Here is a 26707-nt window from a genome sequence, read left to right on the forward strand (position 1 = left end):
GCCAGGCAACTCAGATCAAGACTGAGTTTGGAGCTTATAGTGTCCATGGGCTGCATTTCAAATAAGATGAGTGCATCTGCAGTCTTCCTGCTTTTATGCAACCTACCTGCTGATGTAACCTTTAGATTATTGCTATGTCTACACTACAGCCCGGGTCGACACTCTGAGATCGATCCACCGGCAGTCGATTTAGCGGGTCTAGTGAAGACCTGCCAAATCAACAGCAGATCGCTCTCCAGTTGACCCCTGTACTCTACCCCTGATGAGAACAGTAAGGTAAGTCGACAGGAGAGTTTCTCCCGTAGACCCCACAGTAACTCGACCTAAGGTACGTTGACTCCAGCTACATTGTTCATGTAGCTGGAGTTGCATAGTGTAGGTCGACTTACCGTGGTAGTGTAGACGTAGCCTAAATTTGGTTGCTTCCAACACAAGTACATGATACATAAGAACATAAGAATGGTCATACTGGGTCAGACCAAAGGTCCATCCAGCCCAGTATCCTGTCTACCAACTGTGGCCTCAGGTGCCCCAGAGGGAGTGAACCTAACAGGTAATGATCAAGTGATCTCTCTCCTGCCATCCATCTCCACCCTCTGACAAACAGAGGCTAGGGACACCATTCCTTACCCATCCTGGCTAATAGCCACTAATGGACTTAATCCCCATGAATTTATCCAGTTCTCTTTTAAACCCTGTTATAATCCTAGCCTTCACAGCCTCCTCAGGCAAGGAGTTCCACAGGTTGATTGTACGCTGTGTGAAGAACTTCCTTTTATTTGTTTTAAACCTGCTGTCCATTAATTTCATTTGGTGGCCCCATGTTCTTATATTATGGGAACAAGTAAATAACTTTTCCTTATTCACTTTCTCCACACCACTCATGATTTTATATACCTCTATCATATCCCCCCTTAGTCTCCTCTTTTCCAAGCTGAAAAGTCCTAGCCTCTTTAATCTCTCCTCATATGGAACCCATTCCAAACCCCTAATCATTTTAGTTGCCCTTCTCTGAACCTTTTCTAAAGCCAGTATATCTTTTGAGCTGAGGAGACCATATCTGTACACAGTATTCAAGATGTGGGCGTACCATGGATTTATATAAGGGCAATATATTCTCCGTCTTATTTTCTATCCCTTTAAGGATTCCTAACATCCTTTTTGCTTTTTTGACTGCAGCTGCATACTGCGTGGACGTCTTCAGAGAACTATCCACAATGACTCCAAGATCTCTTTCCTGATTAGTTGTAGCTAAATTAGCCCCCATCATATTGTATGTATAGTTGGGGTTATTTTTTCCAATGTGCATTACTTTACATTTATCCACATGGAATTTGTTTGCCATTTTGTTGCCCAATCACTTAGTTTTGTGAGATCTTTTTGAAGTTCTTCACAGTCTGTTTTGGTCTTAAATATCTCGAGCAGTTTAATATCATCTGCAAACTTTGCCACCTCACTGCTGACCCCTTTCTCCAGATCATTTATGAATAAGTTGAATAGGATTGGTCCTAGGACTGACGCTTGGGGAACACGACTAGTTACCCCTCTCCATTCTGAAAATTTACCATTTATTACTACCCTTTGTTCCCTATCTTTTAACCAGTTCTCAGTCCATGAAAGGAGCTTCCCTCTTATCCCATGACAACTTAATTTATGTAAGAGCCTTTGTCAAAGGCTTTCTGGAAATCTAAGTACACTATGTCCACTGGATCCCCCTTGTCCACATGTTTGTTGACCCCTTCAAAGAACTCTAATAGATTAGTAAGACATGATTTCCCTTTACAGAAACCATGCTGACTTTTGCCCAACAATTTATGTTCTTTTGTGTGTCCGACAATTGTATTCTTTACTATTGTTTCAACTAACTTGCCCAGTACTGATGTTAGACTTACTGGTCTGTAATTGCCAGAATCACCTCTAGAGCCCTTTTTAAATATTGGCATTAGATTAGCTATCTTCCAGTCATTGGGTACAGAAGCTGATTTAAAGGACAGGTTACAAACCATAGTTAATAGTTCCGCAATTTCACATTTGAGTTCTTTCGGAACTCTTGGGTGAATGCCATCTGGTCCCGGTGACTTGTTACTGTTAAGCTTCTCAATTCCAAAACTTCCTCTAGTGACACTTCAGTCTATGACAATTCCTCAGATTTGTCACCTACAAAGGACAGCTCAGGTTGGGAATCTCCCTAACATCCTCAGCCTTGAAGACTGAAGCAAAAAATTCATTTAGTTTCTCCGCAATGACTTTATCATCTTTAAGTGGTCCTTTTGTATCTCGATCGTCCAGGGGCCCCCACTGGTTGTTTAATAGGCTTCCTGCTTCTGATGTACTTAAAAACATTTTGTTATTACCTTTTGAGTTTTTGGGTAGCTGTTCTTCAAACTCCTTTTTGACTTATTACATTTTTACACTTAATTTGGCAGTGTTTATGCCCTTTCTGTTTATCTCACTAGGATTTGACTTCCATTTTTTAAAAGATGCCTTTTTATCTCTCACTGCTACTTTTACATGGTGGTTAAGCCACGGTGGCTCTTTTTTAGTCATTTACTGTGTTTTTTAATTTGGGTTATACATTTAAGTTGGGCCTCTATTATGTTGTCTTTGAAAAGTGTCCATGAAGCTTGCAGGGATTTCACTCGAGTCACTGTACCTTTTAATTTCTGTTTAACTAACCTCCTCATTTTTGTGTAGTTCCCCTTTCTGAAATTAAATGCCACAGTGTTGGGCTGTTGTGGTGTTCTTCCCATCACAGGAATGTTAAATGTTCATTATATTATGGTCACTATTTCCAAGCAGTCCTGTTAGTTACCTCTTGGACCACATGCAGCGCTCCACTCAGGACTAAATCGAGAATTGCCTCTCCCCTTGTGCGTTCCTGTACCAGCTGCTCCAAGAAGTAGTCATTTAAAGTATTGAGAAATTTTGTCTCTGCATTTCATCCTGAGGTGACATGTACCCAGTCAATATGGGGATAATTGAAGTCCCCCACTATTACTGAGTTCTTTATTTTGATAGCCTCTCTAATCTCCCTTAGCATTTCATCGTCACTATCACTGTCCTGGTCAGATGGTCGATAATAGATCCCTATTATACTATTATTTTCTTATTAGAGCATGGAATTACTATCCATAGAGGATCTATGGAACATGTGGATTTATTTAAGATTTTTACTTCGTTTGATTCTGCATTTTCTTTCACATATAGTGTCTCTGTCCTTCCAATATATTTTGTACCCCAGAATGATTGTGTCCCATTGATTATCTTCACTCCACCAGGTTTCTGTGGTGCCTATTATATCAATATCCTCTTTAACACAAGGCACTCTAGTTCACCCATTTTATTATTTAGCCTTCTAGCATTTGTGTACAAGCACTTTGAAAACTTGTCACTGTTTATTTTTCTGCCCTTTTCTGATTTGTCAGATTATTTTCTATATGAATGTTTCTCATCTGATCTGGCCCATACTTTATCCTCTTCCATCCTCTCCTGACTAAAACCTAGAGAATCTTTATCAATAGCAGGGGTGAGCAAACTTTTTGGGCCGAGGGCCACATCTGGGTGGGAAAATTGTATGCAGGGCTGGGGCAGGAGGTTAGGGTGCGGGAGGGGGTGCAGTGTGCAGGAACGGGCTCAGGGCAAGGGATTGGGGCAGAGGAGGGGTGCGGGGTATATGAGGGGATTCAGGGAAGGGGGTTGGGGTGTGGCGTGCAGGAGGGGGTTAAGGGGAGGGGTGTGGACTGCGAGAGGGAGCTCAGGGCAGGGGGTTGGGGTGCAGGAGTGGTGCGAGGTGTGACGGGGCTCAGGGCGGGGAGTTGGGGGTGGGTGCAGGAGGAGTTCGGGCTCTGGCCCGGCGCCACTTACCTAAAGCAGCTCCGGGGTGGCAATGGCGTGCGCTGGGGCCAGGGCAGGCTCCCTCCATGCCTGTCCTGGCCCCATGCCGCACCCCTCCGGGAAGCAGCCGGAACCATGTCCCTGCACAGCCCCTGCGGGAGGGGTGGGGCACAGGGCTCTGTGCACTGCCCTTGCCACACCTCCAGGTACCTCCCCCGAAGCTCCCATTGGATGTGGTTCCCCGTTTCCGGCCAATGGGAGCTGCGGGGGGCAGTGCCTGGAGACAAGGGCAATGCATGGAGCCCTCTGCCTGCCCTTCACCCCCAGGGACTGGTGCCAGCCACTTCTGAGAGCGGCGTGGGGCCTGCAGCACCACGGGGGGCAATCCTGCGGGCCGTAGTTTGCCCACCCCTGATCAATAGACTCACCTTTCAGAGAAGTCTCTGTCTTATCCACGTGCTCTGCTGTAGCAATAGGCTTTCCCCGTCTCTTAGTTTAAAAACTGCTCTGCAGCCTTTTTATTGTTAAGTGCCAGCAGTCTGGATCTACTTTAGTTTAGGTGGAGCCCATCCTTCCTGTATAGGCTCCCCCTATCCCAAAAGTTTCCCTAGTTCCTAATAAAACTAAACCCCTTCTCTCTACGCCATTGTCTCATCCATGCATTGAAACTCTGAAGCTCTGCCTACCTACTTGGCCCTGTGCATGGTACTGGAAGCATTTCTGAGAATGCCACCATAGCGGTCCTGGATTTCAGTCTCTTTCCTGAGTAGCAGCCGTGTTAGTCTGTATTCGCAAAAAGAAAAGCAGTACTTGTGGCACCTTAGAGACTAACAAATTGATTTGAGCATAAGCTTTCGTGAGCTACAGCTCGGATGCTGTAGCTCATGAAAGCTTATGCTCAAATTAATTTGTTAGTCTCTAAGGTGCCACAAGTACTGCTTTTCTTTTTAGTCTCTTTCCTAGCAGCCTAAATTTGACCTCCAGGATGTCTTTCCTACTCTTCCCTATGTCATTGGTACCTATATGTACCACGACCACCGGCTCCTCCCCAGCACTACACATAAATCTATCTAGATGCCTCGAGAGATCCGCAACCTTCACACCAGGCAGGCAAGTCACCATACGGTTCTCCTGGTCATCACAAACCCAGCTATCTATGTTTCTAATGATCAAATCTCCCATTACTAACATCAGTCTTTTCCTAATGACTGGAGTTCCCTCCCCCGGAGAGGTAACCTCAGTGCAAGAGGATATCCCAACATCATCTGGAAGGAGGGCCCCAACCATGGGAAGGTTTCCCTCTGCTCCCGTTGACTGCTCTCTTTCTCTGAGCCTTTCATCCTCCTTAACAGCGCAGGGGCTGTATGGCCGGAGGTGGGACAAATCTACCGTGTCCCGGAAAGCCTCATCAGTATACCTCTCTGCCTCCCTTAGCTCCTCCAGTTCCACCACCCTGGCCTCCAAAGCCCGTACGTGGTCTCTGAGGGCCAGGAGCTCCTTGCACTGAATGCACACATATGCCACCCGCCCACAGGGCAGGTAATCATACATGCTGTACTGAGCATAATAAACAGGATATCCCCCACTCTGCTGCTGGGCTTCTGCCTGCATTCTCTCCTACAGCTACCTAGCTTAATGATAGGATTTTTGTTTAAATCAAGAAGTTTTGATTATAGTTTAGTTTAAAGATGTTAAAGAATGGCAAGTATACCTCGCCCTTTCCCACTCCCCTTCCAAACTCCCTCTCAAAACTCCCTGTTAGTGGTCCCTGTTTGCTCACTGCTTTATAAAGCCCTGGCCTTCCTCATAGTCCCACCCCCGACTAAGGCTCAGCCAATGAGAAGAGGCTTCTAGATTTCAAACCTTGTTTGGAAGCTCACAGCTTCCAACTGACGGCCACGGCAAACAGTCCTTCAAACAGACAGACAAACACAAGCTCAGCACGCAGCAAATAACCCACAAACACACACTACAGACAGCCACTTATCCCAAGGGTCCCATATTTGCTGCTCTTTCACCTGGAGAACTCCCTCTCGAAATTCCCTGTTAGTGTACCCTGTGTGTGGACCTTTCCTATGCAGAACGAAACTGATCCTGATTCTTTCCTTTGATCTTAAATAATTTATTCAGGTAGAAAGGAATATGAGTCAGTCCCACTGAGCCATTCTTCCTTGTTACTCCTAGAATTGAGTATGAGATTTGAAGTTCCACTGTTGACAATGCAGAGCATCACAAAAGGACATGAAGAGTACTGCTTCAAATGACATTAGACCGAGAGCTACACTAACACAGTGCTTTAGGGGTCTTTTGGAATTCTGAACTCATGTACACCCTATAGAAAAAAAATAATTCACTTGTATGCCTAAGAGGAGCTGGAATGGAAAGGAATTGTCCTGTGAAGAAACTTGGAATGCCTCTTTTACTAGCACGCAAGACGAATCACTGTCTAGCTGTTAGACTTCTGGGTTCTAGTCCTTGTTGCACCCTGATTTGCTATTTGGCCTGGTGAAGTCATGTCCCCCCCACCATGCCTCAGATTCTACATTTTTAAAACTAGGATAATGGTATTCCTTCATTTCAGTAGCAGATTGTGAGGAATGAGTTTCTAAAGTATTGGGGGTCCTCAGATGGAAGTCCTGATAGACAAGGTATTCTCTTCCTTCTGTCCCCTGTGAGTGTGTCTAGCTCTGACATGTCACAAACACCTTGTCTTTCGAAAATTACAGGTTCTCATCCTTCAGGGTCTCAAGCAGGAGGTCACTTCTCTCTGCCCATCCCCAGATGGGTTGCACTTGGCTGTTGGATATGAGGATGGATCAATCCGTGTCTTCAGCCTCCTAAGTGGTGAAGGGAATGTCACTTTCAATGGACATAAGGCTGCAGTCATGACTCTGCAGTATGATCAACTGGGAGGCAGACTGGTGTCTGGCTCAAAGGTGAGAGTTGGTAGGAGAAGCCAAGTCTGGAGGTCAGTTCTTTCATAATCAGGGAGGATTAGCTGTTCTGTGGAGATGACTTGTAGACATGGCCACAGTTAAGAGGCCTGGCTGGGAAGGGGTAGATGGTGCACTGGAATAGCTGGAGGATTGGTAGTGAGAGGATCTGGGTCAGATTCACAGCTGAGTTGCATCACAGATCTTTATGGAAGGGCCGAAGACTGGAATAGGAAGGGGTGCTGTAGATCAGGACTAAGGTGAATTAGCAGACCTGTGCATGGGGGAGTATAGAGCTGGAATGGTGGGGGTGTTGCAGGTTGGGTGTGAGGTACATCAGCAGAACTGTTCATAGAGATCCCAGGACTGGAATAGCAGGGGGGCTACAGACAGGGACTGAAGTACCTGGGCAGAACTGTTGAAGACGGGGTTTGCCAGGTCTGAAACAGCAGTGGCTGCTTCATGCCAATACTAAGGTGCATTTGTAGAGGTGCATATATGTGTGCGGGGAGAACAACTCCTGGCTTTATGAGCCCTTCAGTGCATACTGAAACTCTTATTTAGGGGAAAGCAGACTCTGCCTGTCTAAGGTAGTGTATTGGGTCTCCTGGCAGAAGATTCTGCTGATGTCCACCCTTTGGTGATGTCCTTTTCCTTTCAGGACACAGACGTCATTGTGTGGGATGTCATCAATGAGAGTGGGTTGTACCGGCTGAGGGGGCACAAGGATGCTGTCACACAGGCACTCTTCTTGAGAGAGAAAAACCTCCTGGTTACCAGGTACACTGCATTGCTGAGTTTGCTGAATTGAGGATTCAAGGCTTGTTTATTTGTGGTTAGAGTTAAAGCTGTGTTGTGAAGAGATATGCACTTGGTTGGTAGTTTATAAAATGGCTTTATTTTCTTAATATTACTTTCTTTAGTGTTGGTAAATGAAGATAGTTCTTAATTTTAAAATAAGGATGGAGGGGTTGCTATATTTCTATGGAGATGCTTGGGCAAGATATGCCCTATTCCTCATAACAAAGAGGAATATCAGCCTTAAACATAGCTGTGACTCCTTATTTAAGGCTGATTTTTATTTTTCCATCAGAGATTTGACCTCTTTGTTATGAAAACTACAGTATATTCTTACCCAATCATTCAGCGTTTACTGAGTATGGCATTTTTTTTGACCATTTACAAGTAAACTTAACTCATGTAATAGTTTGTGTTAAAACTGATTTAAAAATAAGTCCTTTAAGAAATTTAGTGCTTGGAGTCAGACCTTTTTCATCCTGAATTATCTTAAAAATGGAATGGTAACTTAAAATTTTTCATATTGTTCAAATTTGTTAGGGACATTAGGTTGTAATTAAGATAGTTATTAATAGTTCTTGTCTTTAACTGTTGTTCTACTATACAGACAGAGCCAGGTCAACAGCTCAGAATACTTTTAACTAGGGCCATCATGATGTTGGCAGTAACCCTATCAATTGCTACCCTTCCTAATTTTCATGCTACAATTCTGTTGGTTGTAGTGAGTCACTGGTATGATGGGTGATTGGACACGTCAAAAGTTCTCATTGGTAGATTATTTGGCCAAAACTGTCGTTGCTCTGAAAGATTCTGTTATTGCATTTGGACATCTGTGCTTGAAAGGCTCCCCATAACACTGCATCCTTGGCCCTACTGCATACTGAGGCAGGAGGTTGTTAAAGTGCAGACACAGTGGGACACAAGGGACGGGGCTCCCTGCATCCTCTCTTTGCACAATGCTGGTCTCTAACAGCACTCTTCTTCTCCATCCAACCCATGCACATCTCCTCACATATGGCCATTTCCCTGGTCCTCTCGGTTCCCTATATTGGTGTTTTCTGGTATTGGAGGAGCTCTGGGGGAGGAGGGGGGAGGGGAGATGAAAGTGGAGATGTAGGGGCTGGGAGAAGCAAGGTCCCAATGTCTTTGCTTATGCATCAGCTTTCCCCCCCCCACTAGTGCTGGCTCAATGTGCAGTGGAGCTTAAGGTATGTCTACATTACAAGTGAAGGTACGTTTAATCTGGCAAACATGGGTAACAGTAGTGTAGACGTAGTGACCTGACTGTATACCCAGGCTTCTTGTCAGGCTTATACGTGTGTTGCTGCCTCTTCCTGGCGCCCAAGCTACCAAATCATCATTACAGCTGTTACCCACAAGTATATCTACCCATGCTACAATCACAGTGTAGAGGTGCCCTGAGGTAGCCATGCCAAGGAGAGCCTTTAATGTGATGAGAAAAGGAGGACTTGTGGCACCTTAGAGACTAACAAGTTTATTTGAGCATGAGTTTTCGTGAGCTACAGCTCACTTCATCGGATGCATTCGGTGGAAAATACAGTGGGGAGATTTATATACACGCACAGAGAACATAAAACAATGGGTTTTATCATACACACTATAAGGAGAGTGATCACTTAAGATGAGCTATTACCAGAAGGTGATCACTCTCCTTACTGTGTGTATGATAAAAACCCATTGTTTCATGTTCTCTGTGCGTGTATATAAATCTCCCCACTGTATTTTCCACCGAATGCATCCGATGAAGTGAGCTGTAGCTCACGAAAGCTTATGCTCAAATAAACTTGTTAGTCTCTAAGGTGCCACAAGTACTCCTTTTCTTTTTGCGAATACAGACTAACACGGCTGCTACTCTTTAATGTGATGGTGTTTTTTGACAAAAAAAACTCCCGTTGATATTAGTGGAAATAGAATTGGGCCTGGAATTAGACAAAGTAATTGCTAATAATTTTTTACTTTATTACAACTAGGGCTGTTGATTTAATTGATTTAATTATTTATTTATTTATTATTGTATTAATTTATTAATTGATTTAATAACTCACGCGATTAACTCAAAAAAGTAATTGCGATTAATTGCACTGTTAAACAATAGAATATCAACTGAAATTTAGTAAATATTTTGGATGTTTTTCTATATTTTCAAATATATCTATTTCAATTACAACACAGAATACAAAGTGTACAGTGCTCATTTTATATTTTTTATTACAAATATTTGCACTGTAAAAAAAAAATAAATGAGAGTATTTTTCAATTTACCTCGTGCAATTACTGTAGTGCAATATCTTTATCGTGGAAGTGTACCTTAGAAATGTAGGATTTTTTGTTACATAACTGCACTCAAAAATAAAACAATGTAAAGCTTTAGAGCCTACAAGTCCACTCATCCTACTTCTTGTTCAGCGAATCGCTAAGAGAAATACGTTTGTTTACATTTCTGGGAGATATTGCTGCCCACTTCTTAATTACAATGTCATCTGAAAGTGAGAACAGGCATTCGCATGGCAATGTTGTAGCTGGCGTCACAAGATATTTATGTGCCAGATGTGTTAAAGATTCATATGCTTCTTCATGCTTCGTCCATTGTTCCAGAGGACATACTTCCATGTTGATGGTGCTTGTTTAAAAAATAATATTTTAATTAAATTTGTGACTGAACTCCTTGGGGGAGAATTGTATGTCTCCTGTTCTGTTTTACCCGCATTCTGCCATATATTTCATGTTATAGCAGTCTCGGATGATGACCCAACACATGTTCGTTTTAAGAACGCTTTCATTGCAAATTTGACAAAATGCAAAGATACCAATGTGAAATTTCTAAAGATAGCTACAGCACTCAACCCAAGATTTAAGAATCTGAAGTGCCTTCCAAAATCAGGGATGAGGTGTGGAGTATGCTTTCAGAAGTCTTAAAAAAGAGCAACACACTGATGCAGAAACTACAGAACCCAAACCACCAAAAAATAAAATCAACATTCTGCTCGTGGCATCTGACTCATGCCGATGAAAATGAACATGCGTCGGTCTACTCTGCTTTGGATGGTTATCAGGCAGAACCCGTCATCAGCATGGATGCATATTCCCCTGGAATGGTAGTTGAAGCATGGAGGGACATATGAATCTCTAGCGCATCTGGCATGTAAATATCTTGTGACACTATCTACAACAGTGCCATGCATGTGCCTGTTCTCACTTTGAGGTGACATAAACAGGAAGCAGGCAGCATTATCTTCTGCAAGTGTAAACAAACTTGTTTGAGCAATTGGCTGAACAAGAAGTAGGACTGATTGGACTTGTAGGCTCTAAAGTTTTACATTGTTTTATTTTTGAATGCAAGTTTTTTTTGTTCATAATTCTACATTTATAGGTTGAACTTTCATGATAGAGATTGCACTACAGTACTTGAATTAGGTAAATTGAAAAATACTATTTCTTTTGTTTTTTTACAGTGCAAATATTTGTAATCGGAAATAAAGCGAGCACTGTACACTTTGTATTCTGTTATAATTGAAATAAATATATTTTTAAAATGTAGAAAACATCCGAAAATATTTAAATAAATGGTATTCTATTATTGTTTAGCAGCACGATTAATTGCATGATTGATTTTTTTTTAATCACTTGACAACCCTAATTACAGCCTGTTATTGCACCCTGTTTCCTTCAAGTAAAGCTGGAAACATGATTCCTAACGGAGATTTAATTATCTGCGGAATATGAAGGGGATAGCTGTATTTGATTCTTTGAGCACCTTGGAAATGGAAAAGTCCTAAAACCTCTGATAAGCTAAAATGCAGCTATGTCTGGTGCATTTAATTCGTACAGTTCATTAGGACAGGCAATGAAGAATATTGTATAAACTGAAAATACAGGAGGAATTTAGGGAGACCCAGTGTTGGAATTTGGCCAGCGCACCAGGCCTGACATCCTTGCCCTTAAAGAAAGCAGAATGGTTTCTCCCATTACACTAGGCTGGGGTTTCAGTGCTGACTCTAGGAGATGCCTCCTAATGGATCACCAGCCCACATTTCTGTATTGCCTGTGTTTTGCTGGATCTCTTACCCTGACTCTGCTTAGCTTGTGAGACCTGAGATCCTAGCCTAAATAAGTCTGACCTCTGACACCTTGCAGCGTGCTTTACTTTTTGTGTTTCCTACTCTCTTCAAAGCTCACAGTTTTGGCTGAACTCTGGTGACCTTGCCTCATGTCTGGATGATGTCATTTGTTTTTTTTAGTGGTAAAGATACCTTGGTGAAGTGGTGGGACTTGGATACGCAGCACTGCTTCAAAACACTGGTTGGACACCGTACAGAGGTAAATACAATTAAAGGAGGAGAGTGGGAGTTAGTTCAGTACAAGTATTCCAGCACACAAGCTGAAAGGCAGCTTCCATTGTTACATCCACACTGCTCAGGATTGGATTTTTTTTAGATTGTAATCACAGCCCCTGTGAAATATTTGTGGTTGGCTGTTGTAAAGAGGGGATGGGTGAGAAGCCTCGTCTATTGAGGAGGCTTGTACCGCTCTTGCTGGGAGTGATGTTTCCAAACCAGATATCCTTGTGCAGTATCCTACGTAGCAAGGGCTTGAGCTCTCTGTTCTCATTTTTCCATTTAAATTTAAAAAAATCGAAGAAATTCAGTGCAAGAATCCTGTTACATATAGCATTAATGAGGAGATTGAAATCCACCGACGTGATGAATTCCTTGGCCAAAGCCCTAATAGCAGTGTTAACTTTGCCCTTTGTCTATTGGCATCTTAGGGCAGGAACATTGTAGGCTATTGTCTGTTATACTGACAGGTTTCAGAGTAGCAGCCGTGTTAGTCTATATCGGCAAAACGAAAAGGAGGACTTGTGGCACCTTAGAGACTAACAAATTTATTTGAGCATAAGCAATGAAGTGACCTGTAGCTCATGAAAGCTTATGCTCAAATAAATTTGTTAGTCTCTAAGATGCCACAAGTCCTCCTTTTGGTTGTTAACCTTTTAGCTGAAAGACAGTATAACTGCAAAAAGGAAAAATCTGGGTTTTTTATTTTATTTTTTAAATAGGTATATAAAGAGAGACCATATTTTCCCCCTGTTGTACCCCCCAACACTCTCCACAAATAAACAAAACCCCAATCAAGCCAAAAAACAAGACAAAATCCCCCAGTGCCCTTCAAAGGGATAATACTAAATCTCTATCCTGGAGGGATGTTGTATGGCTAAATTCACTAATGTTGGTGGGGCGTGCTGATACTGTGGTGATGGAAGGCCAGATAACTAGACATAAAGACACTTCTCTGTGTCTTCTCTTTGGCAGGTGTGGGGACTAACCTTTGTGTCACAAGAGAAGCGTCTCATCACTGGTGCTGCAGACAGTGAGCTCAGGGTATGGAACATCACCTACATCCAGGAGGTAAGAACTGAATACATCATCTCGGTTGCTTTGCTTGGGACAGGATTGAACTGGAACATGACAGGACTGAGTGTCTTTCTGGGATGTGGTCAATATCCATCCAGGACACTCTCAGTGTGGAGCAAATGTTGTTTGATGGCTTTAATTGTATGTTTCTACTGGCTCCCAGCTCTGTTGTAGTTCTGTGCAGACTGCCTTTGTGCGTGTGTGGGAGATTGCCCCAAGAATGGGGCACTTCTTGCTGCGGGATCAGGCAGCGTCAGAAGCTGGAGGAAATTCTTATCTGGGGACATGCATGGTGGCTGCAGACCACTCCTTCTCTTTGTTTAAATTGGGGTTAGCCAATTAAGCATGAAATGACTGGTGGCCACCCTCCTCTTCACTGCGTTGGTGTGGCTTGTGGAGAGGACAGGTTTTGACATCTAGTGCTTCACTTTGGCCTCAGGAGAAGGCCACTTGGGGGTATTGGGGGGTGGTGCAACGTGTGCTGGAACTGATGGTCTGCAGCTGGCTTCATTTTGTGCCAGGTACATGCAGCCCTTGATGTCCCAGCCAGTTGCTGATGGGGACCTTGGCTGGGCAACGTTTGGGAGCCCTGTTTCAGGCTGCATTGTGGAAGCTCTTCTGTAATGGACTGATTCCATTCGATTACTGTCTACACTGTTAGGGCTTCATTTCATAGAGCATCTTTCATCCCGGCTGTTCTCCTGAGCAGTTCAGAATGAAAGCTGTGACAGTGTTAAATGGCTGGAAGGAATCGAGATGTAGGTGAGGGAGAAGCCAGGGTGTGCTAAGGGTATTTCTTTCCTTTGTCTGCTACAAGCAGGCAACAGACCCTAATGAGCCAGAATCCAAGAAAAGCAAAGGGTTTCCAGTTAAAGGAGAAGAGACCTCGGAAGTGGATGAGACCTCAGACCTGGATGAGACACCAGAGGAGGTAACCCTTTTCCCCACCCTGGCGAAGTGGTGCAGGTTCACAGGGTGTTGTGCTGTCAGTGAGGGTAGATACACAGCTCAAATAATGAAATAGGGGTTCAAGGACAGACCTGGTTACCTAGCTGACACTTGCCTCACTCTGTTGGCTTTGTGCCCTGGGGATGATCTCTAGCGCTTCTAGAGAAGACACCTGACCCATAATCAAGGAATCACACCAGTGTGTTCTACCTTCCTCAGGAACAAACTCTCACACTTCCCCAAATACCCACAAAATAACAGCAGGAACTTGTGCTTATGTTTGCTGGTAACCTGTGCCAAAGAAATCCCCAATGTAAGCATATTGGCAGGTCTCTAGAAAGGCTTGGCGGTGCTAGCAGAGCTCTTCCCTTGTAAGAAAGGGACTACAATAAAATGGTCACTTTCCATTTGCCTCCGTTCAGTGCTGAAATTGATTCACCTAGGACTTATTAACAGTACCCTATGTCATAACCAGATTCCTGGTTTTCTGTGATTTTTAAAAAAAAAACCCATAAAAATCTTAAAAAAAAAAAAAGTACTTGTGGCACCTTAGAAACTAACAAATTTATTTGAGCATAAGCTTTTGTGAGCTACAGCTCACTTCATTGGATGCATTCAAGGGAAAATAGAGTGGGGAGATTTATATACATAGAGAACATGAAACAATGGATGTTACCATAAACACTCTAAGGAGAGTGATCAGGTAAGGTGAGCTATTATCAGCAGGAGGGCGGGGGGGAAAAAACCTTTTGTAGTGATAATCAAGGTGGGCCATTTCCAGCAGTTGACAAAAATGTTTGAGGAACAGTGGGGGGGGGGAATAAACATGAGGAAATAGTTTTACTTTGTGTAATGACCCATCCACTCCCAGTCTTTATTCAAGCCTAATGTAATGGTGTCCAGTTTGCAAATTAATTCCAATTCAGCAGTCTCTCGCTGGGGTCTGTTTTTGAAGTTTTTTTTTTTTTTTTTGAAGAATTGCCACTTTTAGGTCTGTGATCGAATGACCAAGGAGATTAAAGTGTTCGCCGACTGGTTTTACTCCTGTTCTTTTTGCGGATACAGACTAACATGGCTGCTACTCTAAAACCTGTCATAAAAATCTCCATTTCCCCACAATTAAAATGGAACGCTGAACTTTAGTTTCCCTAGCCATGATATCTATCTATCTATCTATCTATCTATCTATCTATCTATCTATCTATCATCAGTTGAAAACAGTGTTTTATTGATATATAGTAGAATCCTGTTTATCCAAGCCTCCGTTATTTGGCTCTCCATATTAACTGAACCATCAGCCATCTGGGGCTGCCTGCGGCCCGGCTCCCGTGGTCCGAGCCCCACCTTAAAGTAAGGGATAGAAAGCTCTTTGACAATCATCCTGATTATCCCAAGTTTTGATTATCTGGTCCCAGTCCCAATTAGGCCGGCTACATGTGGTTCCACTGTAAATTTAAAGCGCATTCAAAAAATCAACTACAAGAGGGGGAAGTTGCAGGCATTGAATAAGTGGCCCTGGTACTTTCAGTAACATTGATGAATAGTTAATACATGTTTTTATTTTTTCACAAAATATAAAAACTAAAGATTCTCTGTAAAAACACAAATTCCACATTTTTCCGGGAGAAATGGATTTCGAGGATCCCTTGTCATAAGGATCTCAGAGAGTGGTGCTGCCATGTTTAGAATCGACTCCTATTGTGGGAAGCCCCTTCCACTTAGGTCAGTCGGCACCTGAAAGCCTTCACTAAATTCCTCCTCTCTGGATCACTCACTCACCTGCTGGCGCTTCCAGAATCCTTTGAAGATTTCAGCTTCACTCATTCAGTTATAGCTAGACACGCAGTCTTAACAACTGTTCCTTACGTCCTTCCTCCAGGAAGTTTCTCTGTCTCTATTTTTAAGCAGGTAATTAAATGATCTCTCTTCCCCCATCTTCTTCATCTCTCTCCTGCAACAGGAACTAAAAGCTGGTGCCTTAATTTTATAAAAGTTCAGATAAATGCCCTTCCAGTTATTGACATGCATGTTTCAGTCCATGAAAGAAAGTTGCTTCTCAGCTACGATGCAAGAAACATAAGTTAAATTTGTGCCTGACACAAATGTTTGTTTGCTGTTAGTTCCCACCCTCTTTGCTGGTGCAGATTCCTTGTCTCTTTTGGATGCTAGTCAGCTGTTATAGACTCTGCCCTTTCATTGTTGTATCTAAAGACTTGCTTGACCTTTCAGACTACAATTGTTTTCCCTTTCTGTATCCTCGTAGCACCTCCTGAGGTGCAACAAAGCTGGCTCCATCATGCGGGAAGGAAGAGACCGAGTAGTTACTCTCGCCACTGACCGGACAGGCAGGATCCTAGCCTGCCATGTAAGTAATATGCTTTGGGGCCTTTTGCTTGTGGACTATAGAGGAGGCTCTGTTATGTGTCTCAGGGACTCTCCACTGCAGCAGCTTCTTAGGCAACTTGCTGCTAGTACTAACTCTGTGAATTTGTCTCCAGGGAACGGACTCTGTTCTGGAAGTGTTTTGTGTCCTTACTGAGGATGAAATTTGCAAGAAAATGGAAAAGAAAATGAGAAAAGCAAAGAAAAAAACCAAGTAAGCTCTGCTTTTCTAAGTTGATGATGTCCACATGCTGAGACTTGACAAAAGGCCCATCCAGTGAGAGGGTAGAATGAATGAATCGTGAACCATTTTCAGTTAGTCTGCTGTTAAAATATATTTGTCTTCCTGGCTTGTTGGTGCTGTTGTGAGTCAGGTTGTACTCTGCTCCCAGTAATTGTGAGAAAATCACCTTCCATCTGATTCTCTTGCAAGAAGTGAATGGGATGAGGGAATAGACAGAATTCTCCTGGTAAAGCCCCACTTGTACATCACCATCTATGACTTGGGAGATGTGAAAGCTGGTGGTGCAAGGCTGAGTAACCAGAGTCACTTTGACATCTACCGATCATGAGCCTTGGGGTGGTATGTGCCAGGTTCAGATTGGGGCAAACTGTCTTTTAGTGGACAGCCTTTTATTATAAGTCTATATTATGCTTCTCCAGTGTCCATCATTCATACATCCCCTAGTGTCTAGCAGGTTCCTCACAATAGCCCTAGGAGATAGGTGAATGTTAGTTCACTTAATGGGAAATCTGAGGCACACTAAGGATACATCTATTTATATTTTGGTAGTGCCTAAGGGCCAGAATTAGGAGTCAGGACCCCATTTTTCTGAGCTATGTACAGAGACGGAACAAAACGATGATCCATGCTGTTGAGAGCTTTCAGCCTGTTGGCTTGTCTACACTTGAATGTTAATTTGGATTAAGGTAGGGTGTGAATTTAAAGCACAGAAGCCATTCTGGAATAACTCCATGTGTGGACAAGCCCTAAGTACACGGGTGGGGAGGGATGCAATTAAGTTGGTGTCTTGAACAAATTTCAACAGTGATATATCTACTTTCCACCTCCCTGAATTGCCCTTGTGTTTTTAGTTTGTTAGAGTATTCTTTTGCACTTCCTGTGCTAAACCTGTGGCTTTTTGTTGTTCTCCAATAAAGAATTTCACCTTATTGGAGTAGGTGGATTCTCCTCACTGAATAGTTCTCATAGCAGGGTGTGGTTTGATAGCCATCTTAAAAGAATTTCACCTTATTGGAGTAGGTGGATTCTCCTCACTGAATAGTTCTCATAGCAGGGTGTGGTTTGATAGCCATCTTAAGACGGTTTAGGATCATTATTCTCTAACTTTGCAACAAGAGTCCCGGGGTCTCTTAAGTTCTTCAGGACTGCCAGCAGCTTTGTTGACCATCAAGGTCTGCACTGAAGAGCATTGCACCTCCACTAGAACAGCACTGTGTCAGTCTGTGTCAGCACTGGATAAGGTTGTAGTTAATTCGTTGCTTTTTGGGGGGGGGAGCGCTGGGCGGGGTGGAATGTGTCTCTACATTTCTGCCCGTGTTAGCCTGTGACTGGACTGGCAGTGACTGGTAACTTGATTCCAAGTGTCTGTCTGACCTTTCTAGACAGAAGTCTGAGGAGGAGGAAGAGGAGCCTGAAGGAAGCGTTGAGATGAGTCTTCAAGAAGAGATTCAGCGAGTCACTAGCATCAAAGCGTCTGCTAAAATCAAGTGAGTGCAAAGCCCTGTCCTGGGGTCATTGCTGCAGTTCAGGCACCCAGTGAGGGGGCCATGACTCGGGGAGAGTTTGTATTTTACAAAGGTGGCTCTTCTGCAAAGATGAGAAGCTGAGACTCCATAGAACTTAGAGCTGGGGAGAGGCCTGCAGGGTCCCAGCTAGTACATCTCCACCCCCATATCTCTATAATGTCTTCACGCCACTTTCATCAAGATTGTTCCCTGCAAGGGATTCTCTAGGACAGTGATTTTCAAACTTTTGTACTGGTGACCCCTTTCACATAGCAAGCCTCTGAGTGCGACGACTCCCTTATAAATTAAAAACACTTTTAAATATATTTAACACCATTAAATGCTGGAGGCAAAGCGGGGTTTGGGGTGGAGGCTGACAGCTTGCAACCCCCCATGTAATAAACTCGCAACCTCCTGAGGGGTCCCAACCCCCAGTTTGAGAACCCCTGCTCTAGGGGCTTGCCTCATCTAGTTTTAAATGATCTGTCCTATGGGGCTTCTACTGCTGCTTGTGTTAGACTATTCCATTGCTGACTGCATCTCCTATCAAGAAGTTGTTCTTGGTGTTTTCCTTTAGTTTGTTTCATCTTGTTTCTCCTAGTTATGACCCTGACTTCTCTGTGTCCATTTAAACAGGTCATTTGACTTGATCCTGTCTCCGAAAGGAGAGCTGAAGGCCACCTTACTGCTCCAGAACAACACCATTGAGTCATACATCCTGACCCCATCAGCACAGGTCCCCCAAGTTGTTCGTGCATCCAAGATAACCATTGGAGGTCACCGCAGTGATGTCAGGACACTGGCTTTTAGCTCCGACAACATTGCCATCCTCTCGGCTGCTGCTGAATCTGTTAAGATCTGGAACAGGTGTGTGTTCTGATTCTGTAAATTCCTCTTTGTCCGCCAAGTGTCCTACTCCCAGAGGTTGTGGCTGTTCAGGCAAGAGGGGAGAATGGGAAATGGTAGTGGGGAATGATCTCAAGGAATACAAAGTGATAAATGGAATAGAGAAGGTAGATTGGGCACTCTGTTTACTCTTTCTCATTATACAAGGACAAGGGGATACTACTTTCATGAAACTGAAAGGCAAGAAATTAAAAATGCATTTCTAACCCGGGGAACTCATTACCACTAGATATCAATGAGGCTGAGTTTAATGGGGTATATAAAAGGTCAGGTCTTTGGATATTGAGGACATCTACAGTCATGGAATCAAAGAAATGTAGGGCTAGAAGTCACCTCAAGAGGTCATCAAGTCCAGCCCTTTGTGTTGAGTCAGGACCAAGTAAACCTGGACCATCCCTGACAAGTGTTTGTCTGGCCTGTTCCTGAAAACCTCCAGTGATGAGGATTCTACAATCTCCCTTGCAAGCTTGTTCCAGAACCTACTGACCTGTATTGTTAGAAAGGGGTTTTTTTGGTTAATATTTAACCTAAATCTCCCTTGCTGCAGATTAAGCCCATTACTTCTTGTTCTACCTTCAGTGGACATGGAGAGCCATCGGTCACCATCTTAATTGATAACAGTCTTTGACATATCTGAAGACTGTTATCAGGTCCCCCTTCAGTTGTCTTTTCTCAAGACAAAACATGCTGCTTTTTCTAACCTTTCCTCATAGGTCAGGTCTAAACCTTTTATCGCTTTTATTGCTCTCCTCTGGACTCTTTTTTCCAATTTATCCACATCTGTCTTAAAGTGTGATGCCCAGAACTAGACAGAGGACTCCAGCTGAGGCCTCATCAGTGTCGTGTAGAGGGGCAGTTAGCTCCCATGTCTTACATACGACACTCCTGTTAATACAGCCCAGAATGACATTAGCCTTTTTCACATCTGCATCACGTTGGCTCATATTTAATTTGTGAACCACTATAACCCTCAGATCCTTTTCAACAGTACTACCACCTAGCTAGTTATTCCCCATTTTGAGTTTTCCTTCCTAAGTGTAGTACTTTGTACTTTATTGAATTTCATCTTGTTGATTTCAGACCAATTCTCTAATTTGTTACGGTTGTTTTGAATTCTAATCCTGTCCTACAGAGTGCTTGCAACCCTTCCTAGTTTGGTGTCATCTGCAGGTTTTATAGGTGTTCACTCCATTCCATTATCCAAGTCATTAATGAAAATATTGAAGAGGGCAGACCCCGTGGGACTCCACTAGATACTCTCGGTCTGATAGCCAGCCATTGATAACTACTCTGAGTACGGCCTTTCAATTTTTTTTCTTAGCGTATGCACAACATTCTTCATGTGGCACATGACCAGTATCCATGACCAAATTTGGTCCGTTGGTTGGATCATTAGCTTCCCTGGCCCGATCAGTTTTGCACCTACCTTATAGTAATTTCATCTAGACCACATGTCACTAGTCTGCTTGTGAGAATGTCATGTGGGACAGTATCAAAGGCATTACTAAAATCCAGTTGTGTCATGTCTATAGCTTCCCTCCATCCACTAGGCCAGTAACCCTGTCAAGGAAGGAAATTAGGGTGGTTTGGAATGATTTATTCTCGATAAATCCATGCTGGCTATTCTTTATAACCCTATTATTCTGTAAGTGCTTACAAATGTGATTGTTTAATAATTCATTCCGGTATCTTTCCAGGTATCAAACTTATGCTGACTGGTCTATAATTCCCTGGATTCCCTTTTAAATATAAGTACTATATTGGCCCTTCTCCAGTACTCTGGGACCTCATGAGTTCTCAGAGATAACTGCTAACAGTTCTGAGATTGCTTCAGCTTGTTCCTTAAGTATCCTACAATGAATTTAATCAGGCACTGTTGACTTGAGTATATTTTATTTATCTAAAACGGCATACTCGGCTAGATGGACCATTGATCTAACCCCTATGGCTGTTCTATGTTCTAAATATTTTTAACGTATTCTTTTCCTATTTTGGTTTACATTCCTTTTCCCTTGGTAATATTTATGTGTTGAGATTCTGGTCACCATTAATCTTTTTAGTGAAGCGTAAAGCAAAATAGGCATTAAATACCTCAGTATTTTTAATGCCATCAGTTATTAGTTCCCCTGCCCTGCTAAGTAGGAGACCTAAACTTTCTTTCATCTTTCTCTTGTTCCTAATGTATTTAAGGAACCTCTTCTAGATGCCTTTTATGTCCCTCGCTAGGTGTAACTCATTTTGTTCCTTAGACTTTCTGATTTTGTCCCTACATGCTTGTGCCATTCTCTTTGTACTACTCCTTAGCAATTCATCCATATTTCCACATTTTGTAGGATTCCTTTTTGATTTTCAGGTCATTGATGGAGCCATATTGGCTTCATACTATTCTTCTTATCTATCCTTTGCATTGGGAGAGTTTGCAGTTGTGCCTTTAATATTGTTTCCTTGAGAAACTACTAGCTCTCCCAAACTCTGTTATCACTTAGATTTTTCTTCCCATGGCATCTTACCTACTAGTTCTCTGAGGCTGCTCAAGTCTGCTTTGTCCTTGTTCTGCTGCTCTCACTTATTCCTTGCCTTGGAATAATATCTATTATTTCACGATCACTTTCACTGAAATTGGCTTCCATTTTCAGATTTGCAAAAAAATTCCTCCCTGTTGGTCAGAATCAAGTCTAAAATGGCTGCCCTTCTGGTTAACTACTTCCATTTTCTGAAACAAAAAGTTATCCCCAATACATTCCACCTACTGTTTGGAAATTTTGTGTTTTGTCATATTACTTCTCCAACAGATATCTGGGTAGTTAAAATTCCCCATTACTACCAGATCTTGTGTTTTGGATATTTCTGTTTGTTCTAGAAATGCCTCATCCACTTCTTCCAGATTTGGTGGTCTAAAGTGGAGCCCTTTAAGTCACCCTTATTTTTTTCCCCCTTTATCTTTACTCGGAGACTTTGCCTCTCACCTCCTTCTGGACCTCAGAACAAGTGTATTTATTCTTGATGTATAATTAACATAGTCTTCTCTTTTTTTCCCTGTCTGTCCTTCCTGAACAAGCTGTACCCTTCTATACCAATATTGCAGTGATAAGATTTATCCCACCAAGTCTCTGTGATGCAATTAAGTAATCATTTAGCTTATGTATTAATACTTAGTTCTTCCTGTTTATTCCCCATACTCCTTGCATTTGTGTAAGGACATCTAAGATGTTGAACAGATTCCCCTACTAATTTCCCTCTTGTTGCTCCTATGATTTTTTTGTAATTTTTCAAGTCTCCCCACCCAACATCTAGCCCTCTTAAGGTTGCCCTTCTTTATGCTTACCTGTAGGTGATTGTCACCTGCCCCTTTTGAACCTAGTTTAAAGGCTTCCTTACTAGGTTGGTGAGTCAGCATGTGGAGATACTCTCCCCTTCTTGGGTCAGGTGGATCCCATCTCTTCCCAGCAGTCCCTCCTCCCCGGAACAGCATCCAATGGCGAAGGAAGCCAAAGCCCTCCCCTCAACACCATCTGCACAGCCCTGCGTTCCTCTCCAGACTGTACATGTCCATGCCTGGGCCTTTACCCTCCACTGGGAGGAAGGACAAGAGCAATCCCTGGGACCTCATTTCCTTCACCCTTGCTCCCAAAGCACTGTAATCACAGCTGATCTGCTCAGGGTCATACCTGGCAATATCATTAGGGCCGAGATGGATGAGCAGCATGGGTTAGTGGTCAGAGGGACGGATGATCCTCAGCAGTCTTTCCGTTGTATTTCGGATGTGGGCTCGACCAGTCTCCTTCTTGTAGAGTAGCCAGTTCTCTTTCCTCCTCCGGAGCTGCTGTAGTTACCTGAGGTTGGCTAGCATCCTCCATCCTGGATGTCTCTGTGTGCATCCTGTCGATGAAGTCCTTGCCGCCTCTTGCAGCTCTTTTGCCAGCTTCCTGAGGGACTCCACCAACAGTCACTTCTCGTACTAGGTGGTTCTCCCTGCCTGGCTTTCTTTGGTGGGGACATGCAGGCGGCATTCCCAGCAAGTCAAGACCAGGACCTGTGTTGAAGTTTCCGGGGTCAGGATGGTTGTCTCATGGAGTGTTCCAAGAGGTGCAGGCAGAGGAAGGGCTAGCAGTGGTGTTGTTGACGTGCCGTTTTCCTCCTATTGCGGGCTCTTTCTTGTAGAGTAGCTGCCAGTTGTGGGGTGAAAAAATCACGTGCGCTGATTATTTTTCCATGTGGGATTCTAATCCAATGTTTTCTGACATAAACCAACCACTAACTGCGTGGGGCTAGGGAGAAACTTCACCCATGAACATAGCCTTGGGTTTTCTTGTACCGTCTCTGAAATATTGGATGCCAGCCACTGTTGGAGAAAGGACATTGGACTGTTTGGGTCACTGTTCTAACCCACAATGCTATTGCAGAGCTTCCTCACCATCACTGACTCCTCAAATGCTACTCCCCTGGGACATTGCTATCCTCTGAGAACTCCTCCCACCCTGCTCCCTCCTCTCTGAACCAGCCGTTTTCAGTTATTTTGAGCGGGAGAGGTAGCAGCCTCACTGTTCTCTCTCTGATATAGGGAGCAGGTTTGGGGATCCCGTAGATTTTCTGTTTGGATCTAGCATCATAGAGGTTCTTGGGTGGGCAGTTAACCTTCCTGTGGGCTAAACTGTGCACTGAGGCTTTGATTCTAGGTGGCACTTGTCATACCCCAGCCAGTGCAATCTCTCACAAGCCTGCTGGGCTCATAATACCCCGCAGTTTGGTACTCCTTGCTGGCTGAAGTACCCTGTTGCTGCCATGGGCTCTCTCCTGTCCCTCTTGACAAGAATGAGCCGGGGGCTGACTGTTCCCAGTTGGCTTTCAGGGAAACCTTTTCAGTGCAGTGCTGGGGTAGCAGCATTTGAGCTGGAAGGCCAGGCTCTGAGATGGATATGTCCCCCTCAATGGTGCTGTAATCTCTGCCTCCTGTACAGTGCATGAGAGAGGCCAGTTGGTATGAAAGGCCTTTTAGCAACACAGCTCATTTAAAGGGGCAAGGTCTGTACACAATGATGGAATCTCGCATGCTGCTTATGCCCACAGGTCGACTCTGCAGTGTATCCGGACCATGGCGTGCGAGTATGCACTCTGCTCGCTCTTCGTCCCGGGAGATCGGCAGGTCATCATAGGAACTAAGGTAACCAGTCCCTTCCTGGAGCTCCCCTTGAGACCTAGCCCCTGCCTAGGTTAGGGTAGTAGTTTTCAAACTGTGGGTCGCGACCCAGTACTGGGTCGTGGTGGATCTAGTCAGCACCACTGACCGGACCATTAAAAGACCCGGTCGGCGGTGCTGCCCAGCTAAGGCAGGCTAGTCCCTACCTGCTCTGACACCGCGCTGCGCCCTGGAAGCAGCCAGCCTCAGGTCCAGCTCCTACATGGGGTGGACCACGAGGCTTCGTGCGCTGCCCCCGCCCCGAGCACCGGCTCTGCACTGCCATTGGCTGGTTCCCGGACGGAAGCCTGCCGTAGCACCCCTGCTGCGCCGCTGCCTGGGAGCTGCCCGAGATAAGACTGCACCCCAGCTCTCTGCCCCAGCCCTGAGCCCCTTCCTGTACCCCAACCCAGAGCCCCTTTCTGTACCCCAAACGCCTCATTCCTGGCCCCACCCCAGAGCCCCCCCCCCAAACTCGGAGCCGCCTCCTGCACTCTAAACTCCTCATCACCGCAGCCCACACCCCAACCCTCTGCCCCAGTCCTGAGCCCCTCCCACACCCTTCATCCCCAGCTCCGTTGGGTCGTGGGGATCAACAATTTTCTTCAACTGGGTCGTTAGAAAAAAAGTTTGAAAACCACTGGGCTAGGGAACCTTCCTAAAAACTTCCACCATTGCTAGTACTGGTTCAGCTCCACTTGTGTTAGCAACGCTGGCAGCCTTAATGAAAATGGGCTGTCCCTGGTGATCTGCCCTGTAGCCCTTTTCAGAGCATGTCTGATTCACTTAGTGCTGAAAGTGCCTGTGGCAGTTGGTGCCCTTTCTGCCCTAGGTGTAGCTCGTGTGGGTTGAGCTGGCTGGTGTTAGCAATGGTGGAATGTTTTTGAAAATGTCCCTAGTGTAAACAGGGTCCCTGGTGATTGGCTGTGTCTAGTGCCCATCTACTGCTTTGAGGGCCAGAGACGGGAGTGCAGCAGGTCAGGAGTGAGGTGTATCAGTGGAGCTACGTGTAGAGATTCCAGGCCAGGGACAGCTGGGGATGCTGCAAGTCAGAAATGTGTCCTCTGTGCTGAGTCCATAGATGGAGCCGGTGCATTTCTCCAGTAGGATTCTGCCTTGGAACCAAGGTGTTCCTCTTACACTTCATTTTGGTCTGAGAGCTCCCATGTTCCCCCTCCCTGTTACGTCTCTTTAATTTAGCTGGGCTCCTCTGCTGCTGGTTACCTTATTCCCCACTGGGATCCTTGCTCTTTTAATCACAAATCTTTCTGTCTCTGGGACTCTATGCTTCAAGTTATCACACCTTGTTTGCGGCTCAGGCCTGCAGACTGGGCTTTGGACCTGTTCACTGCATCTCAAGCTGTCTTGGCAGGTACTGGAGACAGAATAAAGTTGCTGACTTGCTCTCTGTTAATTTGTCTCCCCAGACAGGGAAGCTGCAGCTGTACGATTTGGCCTCTGGGAGTCTGCTGGAGACACTTGCAGCGCACGATGGGGCCCTGTGGTCCATCTCTCTTTCACCCGACCAGGTAACTTTCTTTTAGTGGTAGGTCTGCTCTCCTCTCAGGAAGCCTGTGTCTCAGGGGTGGCTTTGAGGATGCAGAAGTTGGCATTGTAGGGTTTTGATGTGGGGGGTGTTTATCACCTTTGCACTTTTGTTTGGCATTATAAAACATGCTGTTCAGTTCTGCACACCTGAACCTCTCTTGGTAGTACACCAATAGTGCCCTCTGCTGTTTTAGTGTGGGATGTCATTTTCTGCGTTTTCAAAACAGTGACAGCTCATTGCCTTTCTGGAACACTTCTCATCTACAGATCCTAGAGCATTAGGAAGACTTTATAACTGATCCCAGTAGTGTAAATATGCCCCCTGGAAATGCGATTCTACAAGCAGACCATTTCTGTGTGGTTGATAAAGTGTTCTAGGTGCAATAATACGGTCAAATGAGTTTTCATCCTACACAATGAGCATACACACACATCCACTATCTACAGCAAATCAGTCAAGTTGCTCTGGAAGGTTGTCAGTACACTAGACAACCTGCTGGTACAGGCTACATCTTGATTTATCCTGCCCACTCCACCATCTTAAGTTCATTCCACCTGAAAAAATCCCGTTTCCCAAAGCCTTTGAAATCCAAATGTATTTGTGTCTTCTACACGGTAAATAAAAGTTCTGTGATCTAACTGAACCAATGGTCAGTGTAATCTGCTCTTAACCTTCATGCTATAGGAACTTAAGATCTAGGCTGGGTCTTAAGGTCTTATGAACTTAAATTCTGGTCTGGAACTGAAGAGCTAAAGGCTCTTCAAGTGTAAGGACCTTGCTTTGAGTGTATTATTCTTCCTGAGTGCAGTGAAAGTGCTCTCACTTGCTTAAATTTTAAACTTTTCTCCTTCAGCGTGGCTTTGTAACAGGAGGTGCTGATAAATGTGTCAAGTTTTGGGAGTTTGAGCTGGTGAAGGATGAGAATGGCACACAAAAGAGGTGAGAGAAAAAAGCCTCTCTGGAGGCAGCATTCCTTCTCCCTCCTTGATGGTTTGGCCTT

The 26707-nt window shown here is 44.2% G+C and overlaps 1 protein-coding gene across 4 annotated transcripts in view; it reads left to right on the plus strand.

The window, feature by feature from the left end:
* The window catches only part of WDR3 (WD repeat domain 3), a 42904-nt gene that overhangs the window by 1619 nt on the left and 14578 nt on the right, over positions 1 to 26707 (plus strand). For 2 of the 4 annotated variants that reach the window (XM_038388094.2, XM_043512960.1), the window contains exons 3-14: positions 6561 to 6770; positions 7429 to 7547; positions 11825 to 11903; positions 12896 to 12991; positions 13818 to 13928; positions 16209 to 16310; positions 16444 to 16541; positions 17954 to 18058; positions 18713 to 18943; positions 24050 to 24143; positions 25586 to 25687; positions 26561 to 26646. In XM_038388094.2, the coding sequence (XP_038244022.1) occupies positions 6561 to 6770; positions 7429 to 7547; positions 11825 to 11903; positions 12896 to 12991; positions 13818 to 13928; positions 16209 to 16310; positions 16444 to 16541; positions 17954 to 18058; positions 18713 to 18943; positions 24050 to 24143; positions 25586 to 25687; positions 26561 to 26646 (1433 nt within the window). Of the gene's footprint in view, positions 1 to 6560; positions 6771 to 7428; positions 7548 to 11824; positions 11904 to 12895; positions 12992 to 13814; positions 13929 to 16208; positions 16311 to 16443; positions 16542 to 17953; positions 18059 to 18712; positions 18944 to 24049; positions 24144 to 25585; positions 25688 to 26560; positions 26647 to 26707 lie in introns of all 4 variants that reach the window. The other 2 variants (XM_038388089.2, XM_043512951.1) reach the window with 1 other exon arrangement.

Source organism: Dermochelys coriacea, chromosome 1, assembly GCF_009764565.3.
Source record: "Dermochelys coriacea isolate rDerCor1 chromosome 1, rDerCor1.pri.v4, whole genome shotgun sequence".
NCBI lineage: Eukaryota > Metazoa > Chordata > Testudines > Dermochelyidae > Dermochelys > Dermochelys coriacea.